Here is a 24685-nt window from a genome sequence, read left to right on the forward strand (position 1 = left end):
TTCACGAAGACGAAGAAGCAGACGACGACGAAGCAGAAGACAAAGCTATTCTAAAGCGATAAGACGACTGAAACTGCTTTTCTGCACTTGCTGAGGAAAGTAAGGCATCACAAACAACACAATCTTATGAAGTAAAAACATGCCAGAGAATCAAGGTGATACCGTGGCGTGCCAAATGATAATCTATGATGATGTACATACGCGCAGCGGTATGTAGCCGGGAAGGGATGACTACAAGTAGCATGGCGGCGGCACCACTTCCGGAATGCGCGCGCCTGCGCAGTTCGCTTGGTGACATCGGTCTATTGACCTCGGCTGTCCCATATCGACCAGCAGAATTCTGCTCTAGTGCCTTGCACACACGCAAAAGTAAAGCTTGAACTACCTGACTTGGCTTCCAGTTGCAATCAAGGTCACACAGCACAAAAGTTGACAATGGGGTCAGTGCTTTTATTTTCTTTCCTCAGAAGGCTGACTCAATCTTGCGTTAATATGGCAATTTGGGCCAGTTGAAACAGGATTGTAGACAGCCGCCGAAAAACACAAGGACAAGAGAGCTAAACACTGGCGCTGTGTGCCAGTGCCAGTGTTTACGTCTCTTCTTGTCCTTGTGTTTTTCAACACCTGTCTACGATCAATCTTGTGTACTTCGAAGATTTGTATTTACGAGGAACCCAAAAAGTTTCATCATCCTACATATTTCAGTGTCAACAACATTGTCCCTGCTTCGAACACCGCCAAAAATATGCACAAATTTATAAAACAGACTGTCAACGAGGAAGTTTTTGCTTGCAGTTCAAAAGATAGACAACTATTATTGTCGGCATTTCGAAGCAACATTCATGTGCTTGCAATGACTGCACAAACATATGGACAAGGACGCATGGCAGATTGAGACAGAAGGCACATTAGCAATCAATCATACATTTTTCTTCTTCATCATAAGCTTGCCCACCACAAAGTACTAGCAGGAAAAAATTTATTTGCCGCTCAAAAGGAGGGATTTGGTGCAGCAGTGATTGGCTAAACTTGTAGGTGTGCTATCGTTCCGAGGGTCATCTCAAAAAGTGAACCTTGTTCTTAGTCGTGCTCGATACCTGCGCAACAGTGAAGAAGAGGTTTGACTTGCGTTTCTTCTCTACTAAGACCAACCTAAACATATGCTGCAACACTTACGTTCAACTACAATCAATGCCCTTCTGTAATCACAAAGGTGCCCAGGATTGATGCCATGCTCCAACTTAATGCTAATTACTAATTGCTAACTACCTTGCCTATGCACTGATGCCCTCATGAGTGATGGCTAGAATGCCAATCTTGACCCACAACATATCATCACCAACACGTACAATAAAGGTGGCAGACAGACCTTTCCTAGCACACAAGATCCAAACTTGGCATCTACTTTTGTTGGACAACGCTACAATCAGGGACAACTTCCTGTGGCATTGCCTTAGAGGAGAGCACATGACCAGCTTGAATTGGCGTTCAAGCACACGCTCCTGTACTTTGACTGAATTTCTCCAGGCAGTTGTCCCTGGGTACAGTGAAGTAAGATTAGTATCCACAATGCCCTACACAATTAACCATTTGGCTTTAGCAGTCTATTTTGTTTTCTTTAACAGTCCGAAATATCTGGATGGGGGAAAGGGAGGCTGGACCCCCCCCCTCCTTCCTGTTTTTCCTTTTCCGATGCTACTGGTAAGCTGGGCTACCCCTGCCAGTGGCATAGTCTGGGGGGGGGGGGGGGGGGGGGCGATGGGGCTTTACCACCCCCCCAAATCCAGCCGACCCTTCGATATACACACGCACTTTGATTTCCCCTTCCCTCCGCACCCCAAGTCATAAACATCCAAGCCACCTCAGGGCCCCCCCCCCCCTTCCCCCCCCAAAAAAAAATTCCTGGCTATGCCACTAACCACTGCCCATGTGTTGCATAAAAAAGTTGATGTTAAAGGGATGCTGAACCGAAATCTGGATTCCCCAAAACACGCGGCAAAAGCGTGCAACGGGATGCTACAAACACCAAAACATCACTCATACAGCGATATCTCGAACGGATGACCGCATTTTTCAAAAAAAGAGGCGCATTTGGCAGGAACGTTGACGTTGTGTTTCTCCGAGAAGGAGAGGGAACGGCCTCGCGTCTTCTCTGCCTCGCGGCCTTGAGGGAGCGAAGCGAAGAGAAGAGAAAACTAAATATCTTGACGTCACACGTCTCGTCGGCCTGGTTCAATCTTGACTTCTTTTTCCAAAAATACGGCCGTCCATTTGAGATATCGCCTTCCTAGTAGTGTTGTAGGGATTGTAGCGTCCCGCCTACATCTCCAGCATTGTTTTTTTGAAATCCAAATTTCAGTTCACCATCCCTTTAAGTACTGTCTCCTCATTCTACTTTCACAGCTTCATATTCTGGCTGCCAGGCACGGTGAAGTCAGGTGCAGTTACAAGTAGATGGCTCTATCAATTTTGGCCGTTTGCTTCTATCCCTCAGTGCAGTCACAGCAATCCCTTTGTGGCCCCACAGACACCACACACCCAGCACAACAAGAAAATGAATGTGTGAAAGCAGATCGGAAAACGGCTTTGTCGGAATCGCTAATACAGAGCCCCTAGCTCCCCCTCAGCTCGCAACGTCCTCGTAGTGCCACATCTCCGATGTTTGTACAACAATTCTACAATCGCACTACAAAAAAGGAGGAATGCCCCAGTGCCTCCACTTCCCATCAGTCCAACAGGTGCAAACCGACAACAATGTGCTGCTCCAAAAACAACTGCCACGAAGAGATAACCCTGGGGTGCTTCAACCCTGGGGTCCTGCCAAGGCGTGCACAACCATTGCTCGACGAGGAAACGGGAAGGGAAGAAGTCCGCCGTCACTGTGCACTGGTGTCCGCCGCTCTGCACGCTCCACTTACTCCACGTCGTCTTCCACCAATGGATCCGCCGCTCCAGCACTGTCAGCCAGGCGCTGTGCAGAGGAAGCACATAGGCACACGTCAATGCTTGGTGCACCCAAAGGGAGCGTGAAATGTACAAGGTGATCAATTTGAATTCAAACATATCTAAAGGTGAACTAAAGCGGTCTGCAGGGGTGAATTACACAAACACGGGGACACAATATTGTCCCGGTAAGTCGAATAATTAAAGAGGCACTAAACCCCTTCCCGCAATAGTCTATTTATGGTCATAACTTAAAGGGCAACTCCGCTTCATTTTTGGTTTTAAACAATGCAGTCCTCTTCAGTATCGCCTAGGAAGACCACACGTCAAATATTACGATGCAGTTCTGTCTAAATGTTTCTTAAATGGTCCGGCAAACTTTGCAACTCATTAAGTTGCCGAAATCGGCTGACTCGAGCAGGCGAATTCAGGCGCAACCAAAAGCGCAGTCAAGGCTATGGTGTGGGCATAGCCAACAGTGAGCTAAACGTCATCACCATTGCCCCCTTTTGCTTGTTTTTACTTTTCTGTGCAAGCGTAGCAGATGACGTCAGCAATGTTTCCTCTCGGCGCTCAACGGCGGCCACGTGATTGGCGCAACGCGCCTGCGCAGCGCGCCTCTTGGGAGCCGTGCAGCTGACCCGCTATGGTTCCGCCGTTACTGCCCTCTTTCGCATCACAACCGTCGTCGTCGTCTCACAGTTTGTGATTATTGTCTCTCGGAGTTTCGTCCACACTAGGGACACTACGTGCGCAGACATGTGCCGCAGTTGTGCAGACGTCGTCGAATGTTGTAGACACCAAAACGTGATGAAGGGTGCAAACGTCACTTGCTTCGCACACCCGCCCCAATCCCGCCCCTCATTCCGTAGAGGATCATGTGACACCTCACACCACATGTGGCCATGTTCTTGGCAGCCCGAGGCCGACGTTGCCGAACGGAGCCGAAGTTTCGGTTTCGATTTCCGCTCGTGTTTAAAATTAATTTAAAAATATATATCCCATTTTCCGCAAAGCAAACAATGTGGAGTCTTTTACTAGGGCTTTTAAATGCAAAATCACTCATTATCCCGACATCTTCAAAATTGAGCTGAGTTGCCCTTTAATATATGGCCTCCAAGCATCCTAACAGAACAATAACATTGATGTGTGGCCGATTTCTCTATTAAAGTCAGTATGAAAGATTGATTACCTTAGAACTTGTATCGGGCTTATCATGTACAACACCTCGCATGACAATGCACTAGTCATGCGCAGTCTGCCAGGCGCTATCTGATAAATACCACCTACGTCCATTAACCTGTCTTCTTGTTGCTCTACACACCATGCTGTCGCCTGCCTCTTCATCATCCTGATACATTGTGTGAGAAGTAGCCGGTACGGGCCTGAGCATAGTCAGACGGCGCAGCGACGACGATGGATCTGCTCAAAACATCGAAGCCCTTACAACTGTCGGACAACCTCTTCGAAAACTGGAAACGCTTCAAGCAGAGTTTGAGATGTTTCTCAAGGCTATGGCATCGAAAGAATGTCCAAGAAGTGAAGCTGCAAAAGCTGCAGTCCTGATGAGCATTGCTGGCAACAAAGCCCTTAACGTCTTCAACCACTTAAAGTTTGAAGACGGAGAAGACCAGGACGACTACGCAGCCCTCGTCAGAAAGTTTGAAGCCTACTTCATTGAGATGAGCAATGAAGTGCATGAACACTATGTATCTCACTCCAGAGCGCAAGCCGAGGGAGAACCTGTCAAAAAGTTTATTCGAGATCTGAAAAAGCTAGCCGCCCAGTGCAATTTCGGAGAACTGCATGACTAAATGATCAGAGATCAGAATGTGTCTGGCACGTATGATTCGAAGCTTTGTGAGAAAATGCTTTGGGAGAAGGGCCTAACTTTGCTAAAGGCAGAAGAAATGTGCAAAGTAGCGGAGACTCTGGCGCAACAAAACGAAGTCCGGAACAAGGCGGCCGACCGTATCGATGCTATCTCACAACAAGCGGTATCACAACGCAGCAAGGCGGACCAAAAAGACAAAAAGCAATTACGCTGCGACAAATGCAATCGGCAACACTAAGTCAGACGGTGTACCGCCTACGGAAAAAAATGCAACTGATGCCGGAAGCTTAATCACTTCGCGATTTGCTGTCCTAGCTCGACCGTAGTGGCCGATGTAAGCAAAAATGACGTCGACGATGACTTTAAACATTCTTGAGAGGCAGCGAAAACAGAAACCACGAATGGATTATCAAAGCTCAAGTTTCTGCTCGAGAAGCAGAAGTCTTTTTTAAAGTTGACACCGGATCTCAAGTCAGCCTGCTACCGTTTTTTGTGCACAAAAAGCTGCGAGCGACAGAAGCGTTGAAGCCCAGTAGCTCTATCTTGCGAGCATACGCAGGAGGAGTCATGAGCAACTTTGGAACAACGTGCTAGAAGGTGACCGTCGGAAACACTAAAAGTGTGAAGTTTTTTGTCGTGAAAGGTGGTCGCCAGGCCATACTGGGACTGGACGCAAGCAAAGCCTTAGGAACTGTGTAGAGCACAGTGGATGCTATCAGCACCTCGGAGGAGTACAGGCTACCAAAAATTTCAGGCATCTTTTTGAAGGTTTCGGCTGCCTGAAGCAGCCCTACAGTATGGTCCTGCAGCCTGGTGCCGCCCCAGCCGTCTAGCCGGCCCGGAGGGTACCCCTGTCGCTCCGTCAGCCTCTCCGCGACGAGCTCCGAAGAATGGAGCAAGCGGGAATCGTCAAAAAGGAAGACTCCCCCACTGATTGTGTAAGCCCTTCGGTTTTAGTCAAGAAAAAAGATGGCAGACTTCGGGTCTGCAAGGACCCAAGAATTAATGAGCATGTAAAGAGGCAGCATTACCAGCTTCCCAAGCAGGAAGACATAGAAGGAGAACTGGCCGGCGTCGTCTACTTTAGCTGCCTAGACGCAAACTCTGGATTCCACCAGGTACCACTGGACGAGCGAACATCAAAAATATGTACTTTCGGAACTCCTTTTGGCAGAAACCATTACATCCGGCTGCTTTTTGCTATCTCATCGGCGCCAGAAGTTTTCCAAAGGACACCGAGTCAAGTATCCGATGGTCTACCTGTCGTGCACGTGTATACTGAAGACATTCTGGAGTGGGGCGCGATGCAGCAAGAGCATGATAACCGTTTAGTGGCAGCCTTGACAGCTGCTGAAAAATCTGGATTAAAGATTAACGCACAGAAATGTATGTTTGACTTAATGAAAATATATTTTCATGTGACATCATCGGAGTAAAAGATATTTTGCCCAACCCAAAGCTGGTTCAAGGTCTGCTGAAAATGTCAGTACCAAAGAACAAAACAGACATTCAGCGTACGCAAGGTGTGATTAACCACTTTGGAAGGTACCTAAGTGCCGCAGCTGTCTGAAAGAATGGAGCTGCTGAGAGCGCTTATAAAGTCTCATTTGGTGTTTGAGTGGACCGAAAACCATGTGAGTGAGTATAACAGTATCACGCAGATTCTCAGTACAACGCCCACATTAGCACTCTTCGATCCTCGAAAGGAGACGAAAATACCGTGTGACACATCGAAAGACGACGTTGGTGCGGCACTTTTGCAGTGTCACGGCGGTCACTGGTGACCAGTGGCATACGCATCCTGAGCGCTAACGCAAGTGGAACAACGTTACGCACAAATTGAAAAAGAGGCGCTTAGCATTTTCTTTGGTAGCGACAAATTTCACCAGCTTGTTTACGGACAGAAGGTCTTCATTGAGACAGAGCACAAGCCGCTCTTGTCTGTTGCAATGGAAGGAATTACAACTATGTCCTGCAGTATGTTCCAGGAAATCACCTAGTCTTGGCAGACATGCTGTCACAAGCGTCTCCCGTCGGTCAGGTCGACAAGGCTGGTGCCACAGAAGACACACGCAATTCAGCTCCTGGGTTCCATAATGACGGAAGCATTGCTAGAAAAGCTGGTCAAAGGAACTGTTCAAACCACTACTACCAGAAGCGCATCAGCAGCTTGTCAGCCAGCCAGCCACTCCAAGGTGAACTCAAAGCTTTTGCATCAAAACTATCTGTGGTGAATGGAATACTCTTTAAGAGAACAAAAGTGTTCATACCTAGAATAATGCAATGAGAAATTCTACAAAAATTCACGCCGATAATCTCAGCTTACAGAAATGCAAAGAAGGGGCACGACGTCCCGTTTTCTGGCCGGGTCGAAACAGCGACATCACTCTGCTGATACAAAACTGCTCTACGTGTAAAAGGTTCTCTTACAAGCAACTAGTACAACCGCTACCAATGCGCCCAGTTTCGAGATGTGCATGGTGCAGGTTCGGGGTTGATATCTTTGTTTTAGAGCGCAGCTCTTAGGGGCCCGTTCCCGGCTTGAGCGGCGTCGGCGTCGCCAAGGTCATCCCAAGGTCACGTGACCCCCCCCAAGGTCATGTGACCCCCAAGGTCACGTGACCTTGGGGGTCACGTGGGGTCCTCTTGGGATCACGTGACCCCCAAGGTCACGTGATTCCTCGAGGTCACGTGACCCCTCCCAAGGTCATCTCAAGGTCACGTGACCCCAAGATGACCCCACGTGACCCTTTGAAGGTCACGTGACCCCTCTGAGGTCACCTTGGGGGTCACGTGACCTTGAGGTGACCCCCATGTGACACCCAAGGTCACGTGACCCCCAGGTCACGCCTCCCCGAGGTCACGTGACACCCCCCCCCCCCCCCCCCCCCCCGAGGTCACGTGACCCCCCCCCCCCCCCCGGAGCATATTAAAGAATGAGGGGAGGAGAAGGAGGTGGGGGCTACCCTCCCCTCAGTACCCTTCACTCCTCCTCCTCAAGAGCTGCGCTCCAATTCGGCGTTACAGGGATTTGTAAACGGCTTTCACTTTTTTTGGAGGAAACTCATACCTCGTTGCGTTTGACGCACTTTCCAATTTCCCACAGGTCGAAAAGCTGACGGACACAAGTGCAAGAACCGAAAACGGCACTCAGCTCCACGTTTGCAAGGCACGGCATGCCGCTCGAAATCTTCACCGACAATGAACCGCAGTTTTCCAGCCCCAAGTTCTCCGCCTTCTTGAATGGGTATGACTTCAAACACATCACGCCTAGCCCCCACCACCCTCAGTCTAACGGACTCGCAGAAGTGGGGGTGCAGGTTGTCATGCAGATCCTGAAGAAAACTGAAGAGTCAAGGGACGACTTCTGGTTAGGCCTGCTGGCCTACCGCTCTTCGCCACTAGAAGACTGCCAATCTCCCAGGGAACAACTTCAAGGCAGGCGTTTTCGGACTAACATTCCAGATTTTGGCGAGATGACAGCCACTACAATAAAGAAACATGTTCAAACTCGAAAAGGGCAACCTCTATAACCATTAGCTCAAGGGGACGTTGTGAGGATTGGAGACCATGCATGGTAGCGGAAAGCCAAGGTGGTTGATACGGCCGCTCCCATGTCTTACCATGTAATAACAGAAGATCGCCAAATGCTCAGACGTAACCGGCAACACCTGCTACATACCAGTGAGCACTATGCCAAATCGAGTAACCCTGCACTACCAACATCCAAGGCGATGCAGCGACAATGGCCGCAGTATGTCGGGTCCAGACAGTGGTGGCACCGAGCTACCAGTCCAGACAGGGTCGACTCCGAGCAACGAGGCGACGTCACAGCACTCAATGACGTCACACGTCCAGAAAACTTTTAACGGCAGTGCGGCACCTAAGGGCAACAGCAGCCTGGCCCGTTATGATGACGCAGCCCTTAGCACCGTCACGCCAACAGCAACCTCCAGGCGATGGTGTGGCAGCGTCACAAGCCAGGAAGTCGACTTGCACAGTGAAGCCTCCGGAGCGTCTCCGTTACGACTTTGACTTCCATCAAGTGGCATGAACTTGTACTTTGCCTTTTGTTACCCATGAAGAGATGTATCGGGCTTATGTGCAACGCCTCGCATGACAATGCACTATTCATGCGCAGTACGCCCGGCGCTGTCAGATAAATACCGCCTAGGTCCTTTAAACTATCTTTTTGTTTGAAGAAAAAGTAAAACAGCACCAAAAATATGGAGGACAAGACGAAGTATACAAACAGAGCACTGTACACTTCGTCTTCTTGTCCTCCGTTTTTTTGGCGCTGTTTTACTTTTTTTTTTCAAACATGTACCACCAAGTCATTGAACTTTCTAGCATATTACGAACTACCATATTACAGACCATGCTGTTGACTGCCTCTATCATCCTGATGCAGAACTAGGTACCGATTTCAATAGAGAAATCAGTCACGAACGAATCTGATGTTTGGTTTTCTAGGATCTCAGAACAATCAGACACCAGATGGCGCCGTCGGACGAGGAGAAGCCCTTCTCATCCGATGGCGCCATCTGGTGTCAGCAATAGTTGCGAGGTAATCAATCTTTGATACCGATTTCAAAAGAGAAATGGGCCACGCAGGAATGTAATGGTTGGCTATTTTTAGGACGCTTAGGGCCCATAGATTGAGTTATGACCATAAATAGACTATTGCAGAAAAAAATTTAGTACCCCTTTAAGTAAATCCTTTTCTTTTTTTTTTCTTTCTTATTAATGAAGATAAACACATCGTACCAATCGGAAACTTGCAAAGAATCACTAAATTTGAGAAAAAATTGGAGCACGTGGGAAGTGCAGTGGTGCACTAAAGTTGCCGTCCGTGCAACAGGCGCAGGCCTGGTGATGCAAAAAAGCAGGCGACTGTTGATGCTGGACCTGATGCTCGGCTGCTACGACAAAAGGCTGAAGTATTGGCCAAGAAGCAACCCAGGGAATGCAGACGCACAAAGCGAGCACCCTGCGGCTTAATTACTTTTCAAATTGGCATTGCTGTAATTCGCTTCGGAAGGGCGCCTCCCAACACTGTCACAGTGCATGTAGAACTATTACGGGTGGGCTCACAGAACCTATTCTAGGTATAAACTACTTGGTGCTACATTGTCAAGGCTGGCATAGCTCCTGCAGTGCTGCAGCCTTGCACTGCTGTGAGAGCATGCGAGTTAATCTTGGGTTTTATTCCTGTACCCTCTCTTGCCAAGGAGATGCCAAACGAACCCACGTGCTTATGTAAGTAACCTTCGCAGCACCGGAATCTATGCTATCCTCGGCGACGTAGTACAAAATAATTGACTCCGAGCATGAGCTTACTTCCAGCAACTTGCAAAAGTAGCTATTTGCACATCGTCATCAGCACGAGCCGTGGGTAAAGCAACTTACCGTCTGCCACAAATAACAAATTGATAGGTGCAAAAAGACACTAGCAAACGCTGGCTGTCAGCATGTGCGTAACCACAAAGCATGCAGCTACGGCCGCGGTGAATACTCCCTACCCAACTCCCCCGTTTACAAGGAATGAATTGCCGGCCGAGTGCAAATACTGGAAACCAAAACAAAGCTGCATCCCGACTTCCGAGTCCCGCCGTGCCCAGTCTGGCAGCTTTGGGTGCCGGCTCCGAGACAGCCGTAAGGGAGAGAAGCCCTCCCCACCTGGGAGACGATGGGCAGGCGCTGCAGCAGCAGGTGGAAGACTTGCGGGGGCAGGGTTTGCTGCAGGACCTGCAGCAGCTGCTGGGGCTGCCCGCACACCGCCACCGCGCTGCTCAGGTGCTCCACCCCGTTTTCCACATCTCCTGCATCAGAAAAACCACAGAGTTCACAGAATGAATCTAGGGAAAGGGTTCTCAGAGTTTTAAACCTCGAGGAACCCTTATTAGATTTGAATGGCAGCTGAACTACTCTTTTCAGTCTCAACATTGATCCAAGAAAACAGTGCAGAAGCCAGAAGCTTACAGACCTTGTGTACAACAAGGCACCACACACTAGGGAAATGGTTCTCAAGCATTGATGTTTCAGGGACCCTTTCTGGATCAGTGGATGCGATCCACAGGGCGGGGGGGGGAGGGAGGGGGGGGGGAGGGGGGGGGCATTAAAGAGGGTTGTTAATTTAAGTAAACTAGATGTGTGCAAAGGAAGAGATTAGCATGGAGAACACATGGTTTGGTCCATTTAATTCTATAGAGAAGCCAGCATATGAAAACTTAATATTTATTGCTTGGCCTGGCTGATGGTTGAGGGCTTCAGGGAACCAAAGGAAACCTTCAGGGACCCCAAAGGGTTTGTGGACCTCTATTTGAGAACCACTGCACTGGGGAGCATTTGGCTCGTAAGTATGCATCACTGAGTGACTCAGGCCTGCTGGAATAGCACTTAAAAATGCCATGGTTAGGAAAAAGACGACCGAGGAAATTTGTGAACTCGGGGAACCCATGAGGGTACTCTGGGGAACATTCCTAGGAACCCAGTTTGAGAACCCATGATCCCGAGCAGGGGTCTCCAAACTGTTTGGCTAAGGGGCTGGGGATTAGGGATCTATCATGGCCTCGAGGGCCCGAAAAAGAAAGAGTAATTACAAAAGGGGAATAACGAAATAAATAAACCTATAGTAGGTGAGAGGTCAAGAACGAAGTCGAAGCTCCTCCCAGCTCTTTCCACTTTAGCAGAGCAAAAACTGGACGAGGCAACCTCCCCTCCAGCATTTTCTCTGCTAAAATGGGAAGGGCTGGGAGGAGCTTCGACTTCGTTCATGACCTTAAACTGACCATGAATAAGCACAGCATTAAAACACAGAAATGAATGTTAACTGATTGCCTATTAATAGCAAATGTCACTCGTGCCACCTGAGTTTTATTGCCCAATCTTTATTCCTTCCTGACAATAATACAAACTTTATTAACGGCCCTCATACAATTATTTCGCATGCTACTCAAATCGTGGATTTCACTGTTTCCGATACTGAGTAATCCTATTGCAAAACAAAAGTTACTTGTCAAGTTGAAAAAAAAAAATCGAGCCCCGATACAAGCGTTTTGTGACGAGTATTCTGGCATGACAAGCATTCCTCGTAAGAGATGCCCTCCAACGAGTTGACCTATGGGACAAGTTCACCTACGACCAGTTGGCCTGTTACGACTGGGCTTGTGATGAGTTCTCCTAGGACCAAATGAAGTGGTCTCTCCTCAGGACCACCGAACCCGTCCTCTAAAACAATTCATTCGAGAGCGCCGTCTTTTTTCATTTTATTGCTTTCTTTTATTTTTGCCATCGTGACCTCGAAATTAACGAAAATTTTGCCGGCAATTGTTTTTCAGATTTATCCAAAAACATGGAACCCTAGTTGTAGCTAGCCTAGAGTGTTTGACATCAAAAATAAACATAGAGAACAGTCTACGCGGGGAAAGACTGAGGGAGAGCAGGAGGTGAGAGCAGTAATGTGATTGGTTCGAGTCATTTTGAAATACCTCTCGAAGCAGCAAGAAAAAAAAAAAAAAGCTTTTGGAGCTTAAGCTTACACTTTAATTTTGTTTATAACGCTGCAAATATTATATTAAGATTCATGTGCAAGTCCAATTAAAGGCAATGTCCACTTTGACTTCTCAGCTATGGGCAACCTTTTAACATCAATTGCACAGCTGAAGTGATTCCCCCCCAAACACAGAGCTAGCTGTTTCCACCAGGTTCTAGAGGCTGTAATAAAGCTGAATTTATCATTTTAATACCAATGCAAATTACATTTTATATCTAGAAGCTTCCATCCACTGGTCCTGCTAGTTTAGTTTTCATTTACTCCCACCAACAGAAGTTCATGTAAACCTTGCAATACCAAAGTATCCTCGATAAATCTCAAATTGGGGAAAAAAAAAAGAAAGGTATTGCCAGGACAATGCAGTCTATCATATATCCTAGCCCAAGTTTAATTCAGGAATTATATGCAACATCCCACTCTGGGAGGGATGGGGGTGGGGGGAGATAGGCGCTAAGCATGCCAGCAGAAGTCGCGTACCAGGCACCATAGTGAAAGAGCCGTACGCGAGAACAGTTCATTTAGGCATGCGACAATGCAAAGGGCAAAGTCTATCTTGGCACATCAAGACGAGGTGGTTCAGCAAGACTCTGCAAGTTCCCCGAACACTATAGTTTCCCAGCAGATATTTTCATTGACACGCAGGCCGAGTCGCTTGCAATGCGTCGTGCAACGAGCGCGTCTCCTGCCGTCGCTCGGAGAAAAGTAAGCATGACGTCCTCCAACCGATGGTGATTAGGGCAGAAATTCCCCGATGTTGCCTCAACTTTCCCAGACCTGCAGAATTCCCTGACCATTCCCGGATTCCCGAATGGCTAGACACACTGGCAAGGGCTTTCAAATCAGCAGGCAGTGCAAAAACACAAACAAAACAGCTAAAAAAACAGAAAAAGCAAACAAGCAGTTTGCAAACCTTGTGCCAGCAGCTCCTCTCCCATCTGCACCTCGTGGATGAAGAACTTCTGCACTGCTTCATAGTCCTTCAGGTCGGGAAGCTGCAAAGATTGTGCGGGTTTTTGTGAACGAACGGCGCCACTGTCACCCTTCTAGATTGAGAAACAGAACTATTTTGATTGTGACTAAGATGTTGCACTTTTGGAACAATTAAGGCTGGTTTAGAAATTTGCACTTGAGTATGACTGCTTATGACTGCACGAAGGTCCGCGCAGCGTGTCGTAGTCACACTCGGGAGAAAATAATTAAACCAACCTTAAAAGTAGTTCACAATTTTTTAGATTTTAGTTCACGTGGTTTAATATTACCCGCAAATTGAAAGATAGCATAAAACTAGCCAGCTTGTTTTGCAAAAAGGAGGCACTAAAAATGTAGTTACAAATTTCTGATCCATATCTAGCTTGCTCATATTTCCTAAAAAAGTTGAAAAAGCCCTTCTGCGGCATTCAGACGACTCATTCACCAATCATTCGGTGCTAACTGAATCACAGTGTGGATTTCTAAAGAAATAGCTCGTGGAATATGCCTTATTATCGCAAAAGAAATCAGTATTACAAAACTGTAGCCTAAGCAGACGATGCTTGAATTCTTCAATGATTTCAGAAAAGCTTCACTGTCCACAACATACACTGGTCCTTGATAAACTCTTATTATTAACTTATTCATTCATCCATAAAATGGCATTAGCAGTGTGTTTCAGAGAATGACTATGTTTGCTAGCCACTTCTAGTCTGGTGTGCCACATGGCAAAATACCTGGCCCACTCTTTTGTTCAATGTATATATTATTAGCAATATACTGTAAACGACTAAATTTTCGCTAGGGCCTAATTTTCGCAAAAAATACATCCCGCGAACAATTCGGGCAATATGTGAATACTACGGGAGCTGCACTCGATCGCGAAAATTAGAACCCAGAAATAATTTCGAATTTTCAGCTTTGGCCGCATTCGCAAAAATCTGAGCCTGCGAAAATTAAGTCGTTTACAGTATGCCAAAAACTACACTTTATCATGTATGCAAATGACACTAGCATTTCCTGTCTACGACAGGTTTGCATGAGCTTATAAGTACAGGAAATGCAGTCTTCGAAAAATGTCTTTAGACGAAAGCTATTGTATTTAGACCCATAAATCAACAAATCGTTTCAAATCATACGTTAAAAACTGGTAGTGGCCAGACTGGAATAGTAGACCAGCCCAAAAGAAAGCGTAATGTTTTTTTTAACATAGGCAGTGGGATGCTTACATAAATACTAGGGTGCTTTCATGTTCACTTTGCTTAGGGTGGAGACATCTGGCCATTTTGTCCCACACGTTTATTTTTCTTTTTTGTTCAGGAGCGCGTGAAAGAGCGTGTCCCTGCACGCGTTTGTGGCGCTGACTGTGCTATGGTGACATTTTGTTTTTGTCGATTTCTTCGTATTTTCCCCGTGAGCTTGTGCTGTCGGCATCGGGTACTACAAAGGGTGGCATCACCCTAAACAGAAGGGCATTGAGGCACCCTAATAAATACTTTATTCACAAACTTGTGGAAGTAGTCAATATAATATGTCACTGTCGCTCTCCTTTGTCTACAAATATTAAGGCTTTATCATGCCTCATTTTGCTCACAAATCAACTATTGCCATTTGGATTGGGGTGCCACAAATAAAATAATTTAAAATATCAACAAAATAATATTTAATAAAAAAAAAGCAGCATTCCCTAGCAATGTATTTTTTTTTTTATGACACTCGCGCCAAACTATTCTTTTTATGCACAGCATTATAAAATTTACCAGTGTTTATGCTTACACATTAACTTTTTATTTCTCATCAAATTGATCAAGTGGAGGCTGGGGGAAAAAGAAAAGCTTCAAGGGACACCGACAACCCCCAAAATTTTTATTTATTCTTTTAGGCGATTTGACATGGAGTCAGAAGACTACCCAATCAATATTTTGCTACAGCGTCGCATATATTTTTTCATAAAGTAAAAAAATGCAACTGCTCGAAACCGAAACTGGACTGGGGAGGAAAAAGAAATCTAGAGTAGGAGAGCGTTGCCGGAAGTCACGTGGCTTTGCAACTTTTTATTTTTTCAATCAACGCATTTGCAGCTTTTAGAAGCCACAAAAAATGGGTATCATATTTTCTGTCTATTTTAAGCAGAGTATCGAACCGAAGGTTTCATTGGTTCAGTTCGGGTTCAGTTCCAGGGAGCAAAAATAATGGTTCAAACCGGTTTGAACCGCTAAATTGAGAATACATTTTCCGTGCTGTTCTGGCAATAGGCATTATTTATGCTGTGAAACGATTAACTATACTGTTTTTCTATCGTTGGTACAATCCACTTTTACTTTCAGGTACCAAAAGTATGACATTCCGTTATTTAATTTCAACACAACAGGAACATACAAAACGTTGTGTTTAGACGACTCAACATCTTTTTTATTTTTTGTTTATTAGAGTCGCATATATTTTACCTGAATCAAAATGTGGCGAGGTGTGGTAAGTCACCTAAAATACCCGTGATTGGTAAAACTTTGTGTCACAATATTAAAACTTAAATCGTGGTTGTGTCCTTGACCAAAGGAATTACTTATAGTGGAAATGATATGAAATGGGCACCTCATCACCATATATATCATGAACTATGGTTAATGAAATATGTTTCACAAAATATATATATGAAGATGACACAACTGAGCTAAAAACAATAAAATCTTTTAAAACGTATAGAAAGTTTTAGGACAAGTCTTTTCAGTGTTTTTTTTTTTTTTTTTATAGAAACACTAAGCGGCATTTACAATGCTTATTTTTCATACCAAGATTGTTTACACTCAGCACCTTGATGCAGGCGACGAATCATGCTGAAAGGAGCAATTGAAATTGTCCAATCTAGTCTATAAGCACCTACATACCGTAAAATCCTGAATTAACGCCCCCCTTTTCGCCGTAGATAATTGGCAAAAAAAGTGGGGTGGGCGATCTTTCAGTATTTAATAACCAAAATCACAAACAAAAATCGAGTAACGCGTGCGCCAAAGCAGCGTGGGTTTTTATTTCCCTAGCTCTCATCGCTGAAACCGTCAAACGACACATCGCTTTCGCTATCGAAGATTAAATCTAACGCCTCGTCAATGAGGCTCTCGGGATCCTCGGGTCCATTGGTTACCGAAGCCAAACGGTCGTTGAGCTCGCCGTCCTCGGAACCATCGAGCCTTGTGGATATTCCGCACCGTTTGAACGAACTCCGCACGGTATCCTCGGAGACGGAGGCCCACGCCTGAGCCACGAAGTTCACAACCTCTTGACGCGACGGCTTGCGAAGGTTGCCCTTTGGAGTCACCGAACCTTTCCGGAAGAACGATGCCCAAATTCCACGCAGCGCGTCCTTGAAGGGCTTCATCCATGAGACGTCCGCGGGTTGCAAAATGGACGTGCAACCGCCCGGTATCAAGACGACGTCGGTGTCTTTTGCGTCGAGCGCTTCTCGGGCCGCCTCTGTCTTGTGTATGGGTGCTTGGTCCAGTATGAGCAGCCTCCTCACGTCGTCGGCGTTCGGGCCCCAAACTCTCCTAGTCCACTCCAGTAGGACGGGAGAGCTCATCCAACCGTTCTTGGAAGAAGTAACTCGCACATTTGCTGCAAGTGCAACAAGTATAACATGAAATAACAGTTCGGGCCCCAAACGCACATTACACATGCTACGCCGATGAGTGAAGAGATGCGAATTGCCCGATTTTATGGCCGAGCGCCGAAGCACGCGCAAGTGAGTAAGCTTCGGAATGCCAGCAAGTCACGCGCCAACTGCTCGTGCGCTCAAGATGGCGCCGGCCAGAATGGCTACGCCATCTTTCGGAAATGGGGCGATACAAAACAAAACGGGCAGTGGCGTTTTGTCAATGGATGACGCAACAGTCGCTCTATTTAAAAAAAAAAAAAAAAGTGCTGTCAGACTTATTTTTACGTATTTCTAAGGCTTTGTTTCGACATTTATACCCTGAATGGTGATTAATTACAACATACCTGGAATCCTTAGAGAAAAGAGCACTCTGGGGGGAATCCGGCCGGTTGGCTCCTTCAGTACGATCAAAGCAGGTAGCTTGATGCCCGCTGCCGTCGCGCACAAGGCCACCGTCATCCCTCGCCGAGCACAGCCGGTGTTGGCGATGCGAATACTCGACTCGCCGACAGCATTGTTGGTTCTCGCAGCAGGGCAATCCATCCGGACCATAGTCTGATCCATGTTGGCTATGTTGTAGTCCGAGTAGTTGTGCTCCAGGCGCAGAGTTGACACAGCCTTTCGGAACACCGTAATTGCTTCAACGTAGTCGGCAGGCAGCTTCTGACTTTCGTTGGTCCCCACCCGCATAAGACACATTAAATCGCTTCTTCCAGTTAGCTATGTACTGGCATGACGCTTGGAAGTTTCCTAGGCCCATCTGTTCTGCCAGTTTCCGCGCATGCTCTTGAAGCAGGCGATTTCTGACTGCTCGACCGGCGGATCTCTCAGTCTCCAGGAAGTCCATCAGTGCGTCGTCGATTTCTTCACTAAAAACGGGTCGTCCCCTACCTATTGCTCTCTTCAACTTGTTCGTTCCATGGCACTGTTGTAGAAGTACTTGGTAGCTCGTATTCCATTCCCGTACACGCTTCCGGTCAACTTCGAAATGGCGCGTAGTCTTGCTCACGTTAGCTCCGTTCTTGCGGTGCCATTCCACGACTTCCACTTTCTTCTGGATGGTATAGCTGGACCTCATCCCGAGTATACACAAGAAGCGTCTTCACAGTTTGCTGGTCGAAAAATTTTCTGGGGTTCTCGGGCGATCTGACGACAACCACTAAGTGACCTTCAACGCTTTCCTGATGTCATTCAATAAGTGACCTTGACCGCTTTCCGGGTTCCTTTCGTTATCTTATCTCCCTTATTGTGTGTGGCCTCTTCTCTTTGTGAAGGGAATCCTAGGCTTTCCAAACCTTCTCCCCCACCCTCCCGCACCTTTCTCAACCTTCGGGCATCGCTATTTTTGGAAGGTGGGCGACCTATCAGTATTCGAGGAAAACACGTGTTCGAACATAAAAGCGGAGTGGGCGATCTATCGAGTGTGGGCGCTATTTCAGGATTTTACGGTACTCAGATTGAATTTGGCCTAAAATAGAGCTTACCCAAGTGAACATTTTCTTGTAAAGAATGGAGTGGCATAGCCTGGCTGTTGAGGATTGTTCTTGGCAAGATGCCGGTCAATTCAATTTGCATTGCTGATTGATAATTTTTTGTAAAAAAAAGTTTTATTTCAAGCTCTACTCGACATGGCAGCAACTTAACTGGACACTTTCTGACAGTTTGCGTGTGTAATTGTCATAGTTCTGCCACGCACCCCTGTGTACCTTCTTTTTGTGCAGCCCACAGACACATAAAAGCTATGTTCACCACATAAAAGAGGCAATAACAGATATGTCCGAGAAGTTATATATGCGTCAGAAACTCAGCTATTTAAATTAACTTCAAAATTAGAAATTTCTTGAACGCTCTATTTTGACCGGCTCTAAAAGCTTCGCAGGGAAAAGGGGAATGCTCCACAGCACTTTTCTTATGCGCGACTATGGGATCATAGTCGCGCACAAGTAGTTGCGGCTATGGTGCCCCAACTTACAAGCACTTCGGGTGAGACTGTCGATCCATACTGAATAGCAACCAGAATAATACCTGTAGGCACACTGCTCCTCGTGTTTTAAGGAAAGAGCTAGATTTCTTCAAGTCGAAGCTGGGCATTGTGCCACCCGACAACCTCGTAGGAGCAACCAGGTCGCAGCCAAGCCGAAATCTTCGCAGAAAATCCTAAACCTTTCGCCTTCACATTCTTTCACACCCCAGTCCATTAACTCTTTTTTTGTAGGGCCCATAGGTGACTGTGGTCCAAGACTGAAATAAATGTAGTCGAACTCGAAAGATGGTTTCTTCTATTTCATTCATACATGCTGTCCTCTTTCCAATAGTGACCTAAGTAAAAAAAAGTAGGCATGATGATATTCACTGAATACCAAGGAACTCGATTCTTGCTGCCGGCAAAGCCTTCCTAAAACACTCCTGTCCACAATGATCGAGCACTTGGGAGGATGTCAAAATATGCTTACCTTTATTTATGATAACGAAAGAGGGACATTGAAGACAAACAGACAAGACAGACTTTCGTCGTCTGTTTGCCTTCAATGTACCTCTTTTGTTAGTGTAAATTAGAAACCAACACGCTCAACCATCTACGCTTACCTTCCCAGTTCCCCTACGAGCTTGGTCCTGCTGCTGTCTGGCTTTGGCACGACCTGACAAAGAGTTTAGCAGAATATTTAGGCACTAGTTATGTGTGCAGGTTCAGACAGGTCCCTAATACCAAAAAATAAATACCCCCCCCCCCCCCCCCCCAAAAAAGAAACTTTTTTTTTTTTTGCAAAATAATGTATGTTTCTAAATGCTCATTCTTTGCCCAAATGTTGCAATAGCAGTCCAAATCAGGTGCCAAAGATCAAGAATGAACCATTATCTCATTCAAAGGTTGATTTTCCAAAACTTTCAATGGGAAAATGGCGGCCGACCGACTCCTTGAATATATGATGCTGAATTGCTCCGATTACCAAGAATGAGCCCCATTTTCCCTTTGAAATTTTCAGAAATCACTTATAAATTTCGAATAAGTTAACGGTTTGTGCTGAAACTTTGGTATCAGGTTCAGACTGCTAGCACTATGTTTGGGAGAAGGATGAGCATTCAGCGATGCAGCATTTATTTCTGCAGTAAAAAGAACAATGTTGTGTTTTTTTTTCTTAGTTGACACGCCATACGAAACTTTTGGCCGCGCCTGAGCCTACAGCAGAAGCCCTTGGTGTACTTTTCCATTAATATGAAAGAACAATTAGACGAGGTACTTTCGGGAGGCTGTGCTGGATTTGCTTTGGCCAGGCCACCATTGCTTGGGGCAAGAAAATAAATGCACCCGTTTTATTCTTTCTTTAAAAATAAAATGCCTCCCCGGCCAAACTGTGCTAAGCACCGCGAGACTACAAGCAGCAGAAAGCAAGCAAGCAAGCAAGACTACAAGCAGCAGAAAACTGAAGTGCCGCTCCTGGCTCAGGCGTCCCTGTTCACTGTAGTCATAGTCACAAAAAGAAAAAAAAAATGCATAGCGAAAAAAGCGCAAAAACAAAGACGCGCGCGCGCGCCTTTTTATTTTTGGCGTTTTCCTCTGCCGCTCCTCGCTTCTTTTGATTCGTGACGTCAAAAGTCATGAAATTTAGAAGCTTTGTAGGCGACATTTCTATAACATTTCAATCGTAAAACACGTTTTTTAATGCAATTGCAAATGCACTACGGCCTTTCTTTTTGAAATACCAAAAATCTGAGTCCGTTGTGGCACCGCCTCCTGGATTTGTATCCTCCCTCGGCAAACAGGAGACACCGCTCAAAGCCGTCTTTTTGGGGTTTTTTTTTCAGTCTGCCAGCGCTCGCTCCTTTCTTTCTCGTTTTGGGTTGCGATGGCAACAACACGGAGTCATGAAAGAAAGTGGACTCTCAGGACTCCGCAACATTTAACGTCAACGCACCGGCGCAGATCGCGCGGGGACTTCGAATTCGGCATTTGGAAATCGTTTTTTTTACTTCACAAGTACTCAATTCCCAAGTTTCGAATTTTGAGGGTAATGTCCCGGAACCGTTTTCAATCGTTTCGGATAATAAAAAAAAAAACATGGGCGAAAACGTTTAAACCCCCCAAGCACAGAAAACACACCTCCTCCTGCAAGGTCAGCGTTCCCCAAGCTCACGGCCAGTTTCTCGCTATGGCTTTCAAACACCAAAACACCAGCAGTGTGTTTCTTTCTCTCTTCGTCGCTTTTCCTAACGTTCAGCTGGTAATCAGTAAGCATGGATAACCAACTGGCTCAGCTACAGGCCATCACGGCTTTCAAGCTTGGAGAAAACATGTGATGGGGCCATCAAGGTTCAAAGTTGTACCTTATGCCCAATTTACACGACGGACCAAATTGCAAAGTTTGTCCTTGGACGCACAAAGTGAAATGGCCGAGCTCCTTTTCACTTGCGGATTTCTGATGGTCAATTGACTTGAAAAGTGTTTAGTTTGGCGACGCTACATTTTCCTTGTTTGTTTTCGGATGATTAAAACAAACATGGCGCATTATTGTGTTTTGCGCGTTCGCCGGTTCATCTTGTCGCGCGATTCTCGGTTCCACATGTCAAAGAACCTGCAGAAACTTTGCCCGGCCGACTTCTGTCGAGCTTCTCTCAAAACTCGTCCAGCACGCCAGAACCTTTTGGGCACGTCCAATCGACCCTTCACCCAGCAAGACCCCTCTCATTGCTGTTTCTGCCTCACTATGCACGCAACAGCGGCGCACAATTCTTTTTCGCGATAGCAAGTGTCAATTTCGCTCTAGGGCAACGGTGCCATGGTGCGATCACGCAACATCGGAGTTTTGCAGCACCGTGGGGTCGCGAACAGGTTTGGTCCGTCCTTGCCGTCGTCTGCTCGTAGTCTCCTCCATGTTGATGTGCTTGGGAGACAGAGACAAACTGCGGGACGCGTCATAACGTGACCAATCTGTCCACAGATCAGTCCGTCATGAGAGTCGCCCAATAGGAACGAAACGTGACAACAAAACGACGGAACAAGCACGTCTGTGGAAGCGATCAATAGCATAGTCACTGACATGGTAACAACAGCAGGAAGGACCTTCAGTTGTCCTCCCTCTAGCGCCAGCTTCCTACCTTCAACAAAGCTTCGTCGTCTCGTTTGCCTCAAGTGCATGTGTGCTGCCGATGCATGGCAACAGACTTGAAGTGTGTGCTGGAGGCGTTCGAAAGACTTGCCCCGCAGTTTTCATCCTGTCGGCGCCTACAGCACATGTGTTGCAGTCATGTCAACAATGCCGGTGGTTGAGGCAAGCGTTGTTTGGCTCGTTCGTCAATGGGGGCAGCGGTAAACTGCGCTGGGTTCAGCTGCCGCAGTCGTTTTCGAAGAGGAATATAGACCGGGCAGCGGGTACTATGCGGACTGTTTCTACAGCCCGAGTTATTGTTACATCGGCGTCTCCTCCGACGGATTAGCTGCCGAGAGAAAATGCCTAACGGAGCAAACGTCTGTGATCCAGCACCTCCTTTTTGGGTTTCCAAGACAGATTTTATTAGCAAGCATCGATGCCGCCCTACAGCCCTCAGTCATGGCCCAGATTCAACACGGTTTGTAACACTCCTTTTCGTTGGAACCTCGCATTGACTCCAGTGAAACGGATGCCCTGTAGATGCATCATTTATAGAAAATTGCCAGAGTTGCATAAAGTGGACCCTGAGAGCTCTTTAATTGGGCAAAAACTGAATTCGTAACAATCCATTTTGCACAGAGGCCCATTGCGCCTGGAGCTGCCCAAGAAGTTCTCGCAAACAATGTGGTTTTCGTCATAGACGTCATTCACCAGACAACGAGCATTTGGGCTAGACGGTTCCTGGAGGTTCAAACCAGGCGGGCAGTAAAGTCTGATACGACAGGTGCTGCCATCTTATGCGAAATTCTTGCAACTCTGAGACGGTCCACAGCCCTAATCACTGAACCCAATCTCGAGCTCTAATGGCAGAGTGCCCTGCGGGACTGCGACCCGCTTCTCGCATCCAATCAATCGGTGGCACGTCCTGCCCGAAGATGCCCCTTTTGGCCACCGGTCGTGCTGACCAGCAGCCAACTGGGGTGCCTCGTGTTCACTGCCCAGAAGCTATGGAGCAGTTTGGACGAAAATTAGTGACCATCAAATTTCTACAGAGCACTGATGGCCGAGTTCTGTGGCTGTGGAGTCGAAGCTTCCACGAGGCACACAAGATCAAAAAAAAAAAAGAAAGAGCCAAATCTTTAATTCTCATGTCTATGTGGGCGGTTCTACCCTGTATCGGGCGTGCTGATCATCCGACTCTTTACGAATGGGAACACGCGATTTAATAAACTCTGCCACGCACGGGCAACCTTACTATGAGGGTTCTACAGCAAACAATAAAATTGCGCCCACACGAGTCCTACACCTCTAGGGCTACCCGGCATTGGTTGAACCGGTAAGTGAGCTCTTGATAGCATCCCACAAGTTTTTAGAGGCGTTCACTTGTTTATATCAAGATCCTCAGCCAGACCAAGGAGCTACACCAACCGCAGTCTGATGAAAAGAGGCGCCACTCTTTATTTCGTCATAACACAGACCAGTAACTACGACGACGACGGACTGCACATGCAAGTTTGGACTCGACACACTTCATCTCAGTGCGGTATCTTTAACAGATCAACAACCTGCGTGTGAAGCTCCGCACCGCGAAGATTGAGAGACAAGAAGACAAAGCGTGAGCGGACTTTTCAAGGCAAAAAGACCGGCTCAAAGGTCGGGGGACTTACGTTCCTTGAGCTTTTGCCTGAAGAGCGGATCGCTTCGCCGTTTGTTGTCGAAATATACGCAGTAGGCAACAAAAAGCGAGCCACAGACACCGGCGGCGACACCCAGGGCTGTTTTAGATATCATTGCATTCATTCCGGTCATTAGGAAACTATTAATTGTTTGATAAATATTAAGTGGAGCGCAACTCCGACCCCAAACGGAACCACCAACCACCAACACGTTTTTCGACGAATTGTAAGCACAGATAGACGGATATATGCATCCGTCCTATGGATGGATAGATGTTAATCAGATGTTAATGGCCATACCCTTTGTAACGGGCGATAGCTTGCGCCACCTAGCCTAAGTCTAAAAAGACAAAAACTTTGTTTCTCATCGAAATGGAGCGTACTGCTTAAGCAACGAGGTAGAGGGGCTTAGAGTGATAAACCGGAAGTTCGGAAGTGGCACCCCCCCGGTTGCCGCCATATTTTACGCAAATGTGACCACTCGTCACGTGACCTCCCAAGAGCCGTGACGTCACAGGTAAGATGGCAGCGCCCAGAGCTGGCGGATGCGGGTTTGTTCGGCGCGCGGTAGCCGTGATGTGCAGCTGCTTTCCGACGACTTCGGGCTTCTTCGTGCTCGCTGACGCAGGTATAATGTGAAAATATGAAGGAATGAGACTTTATACCGTTTTTGCGCAAGATCGCTCTGGATCATCTGGATATTAACGCCTGTGATGTGCATCGCCGTATTGGTGCTTGGATTCCGGGATGTGTCCGAGGATCGATAGAACTTTGAGTGCTTTTAACATGAAATTTTCGCATTCTCTTAGCTTTGTTTGAACGTTGAAATATCTGAGAATCTACGCGAAGTGTATACGTCGCGTTAGGGCCTAAGGGAAGTTGTTTCAGCCCTCCGTCACCGAACAACCTTAGCAACTTTTAGCGAGGAAGCTCCTGCGATTTTAACCTTTTGTGCTAATCCACGATTCTACA

General features: G+C 46.8%; 1 protein-coding gene across 1 annotated transcript; it reads right to left on the reverse strand.

Annotated features, from left to right (window-relative positions):
* Positions 1-429: 429 nt before the first annotated feature.
* Positions 430-24025, reverse strand: LOC115325814 (mitochondrial import receptor subunit TOM20 homolog). The gene is made up of 5 exons (XM_029986514.4): positions 23705-24025; positions 19537-19589; positions 13243-13324; positions 10457-10599; positions 430-2971 (listed from the first exon to the last, which is right to left on the reverse strand). Exons 1-5 carry the CDS (start codon positions 23844-23846, stop codon positions 2915-2917), a joined length of 477 nt encoding a protein of 158 aa, XP_029842374.2. The 5' UTR covers positions 23847-24025; the 3' UTR covers positions 430-2914.
* Positions 24026-24685: the final 660 nt, after the last annotated feature.

Source organism: Ixodes scapularis, unplaced genomic scaffold, assembly GCF_016920785.2.
Source record: "Ixodes scapularis isolate PalLabHiFi unplaced genomic scaffold, ASM1692078v2 PGA_scaffold10__122_contigs__length_95168666, whole genome shotgun sequence".
In the NCBI taxonomy this organism is placed as follows: Eukaryota; Metazoa; Arthropoda; class Arachnida; order Ixodida; family Ixodidae; genus Ixodes; species Ixodes scapularis.

What these genes read in the sequence shown, in the direction of transcription:
- LOC115325814 (XM_029986514.4), bottom strand. Translation starts at nt 23,846, where the DNA reads ATGACCGGAATGAATGCAATGATATCTAAAACAGCCCTGGGTGTCGCC. An exon ending in CAGGCAAAAGCTCAAGGAAC is followed by an intron (nt 19,590 to 23,704) that starts GTAAGTCCCCCG and finishes ACTCTTTGTCAG; the next exon opens with GTCGTGCCAAAGCCAGACAG. An exon ending in CTCGTAGGGGAACTGGGAAG is followed by an intron (nt 13,325 to 19,536) that starts GTAAGCGTAGAT and finishes CAATCTTTGCAG; the next exon opens with CTTCCCGACCTGAAGGACTA.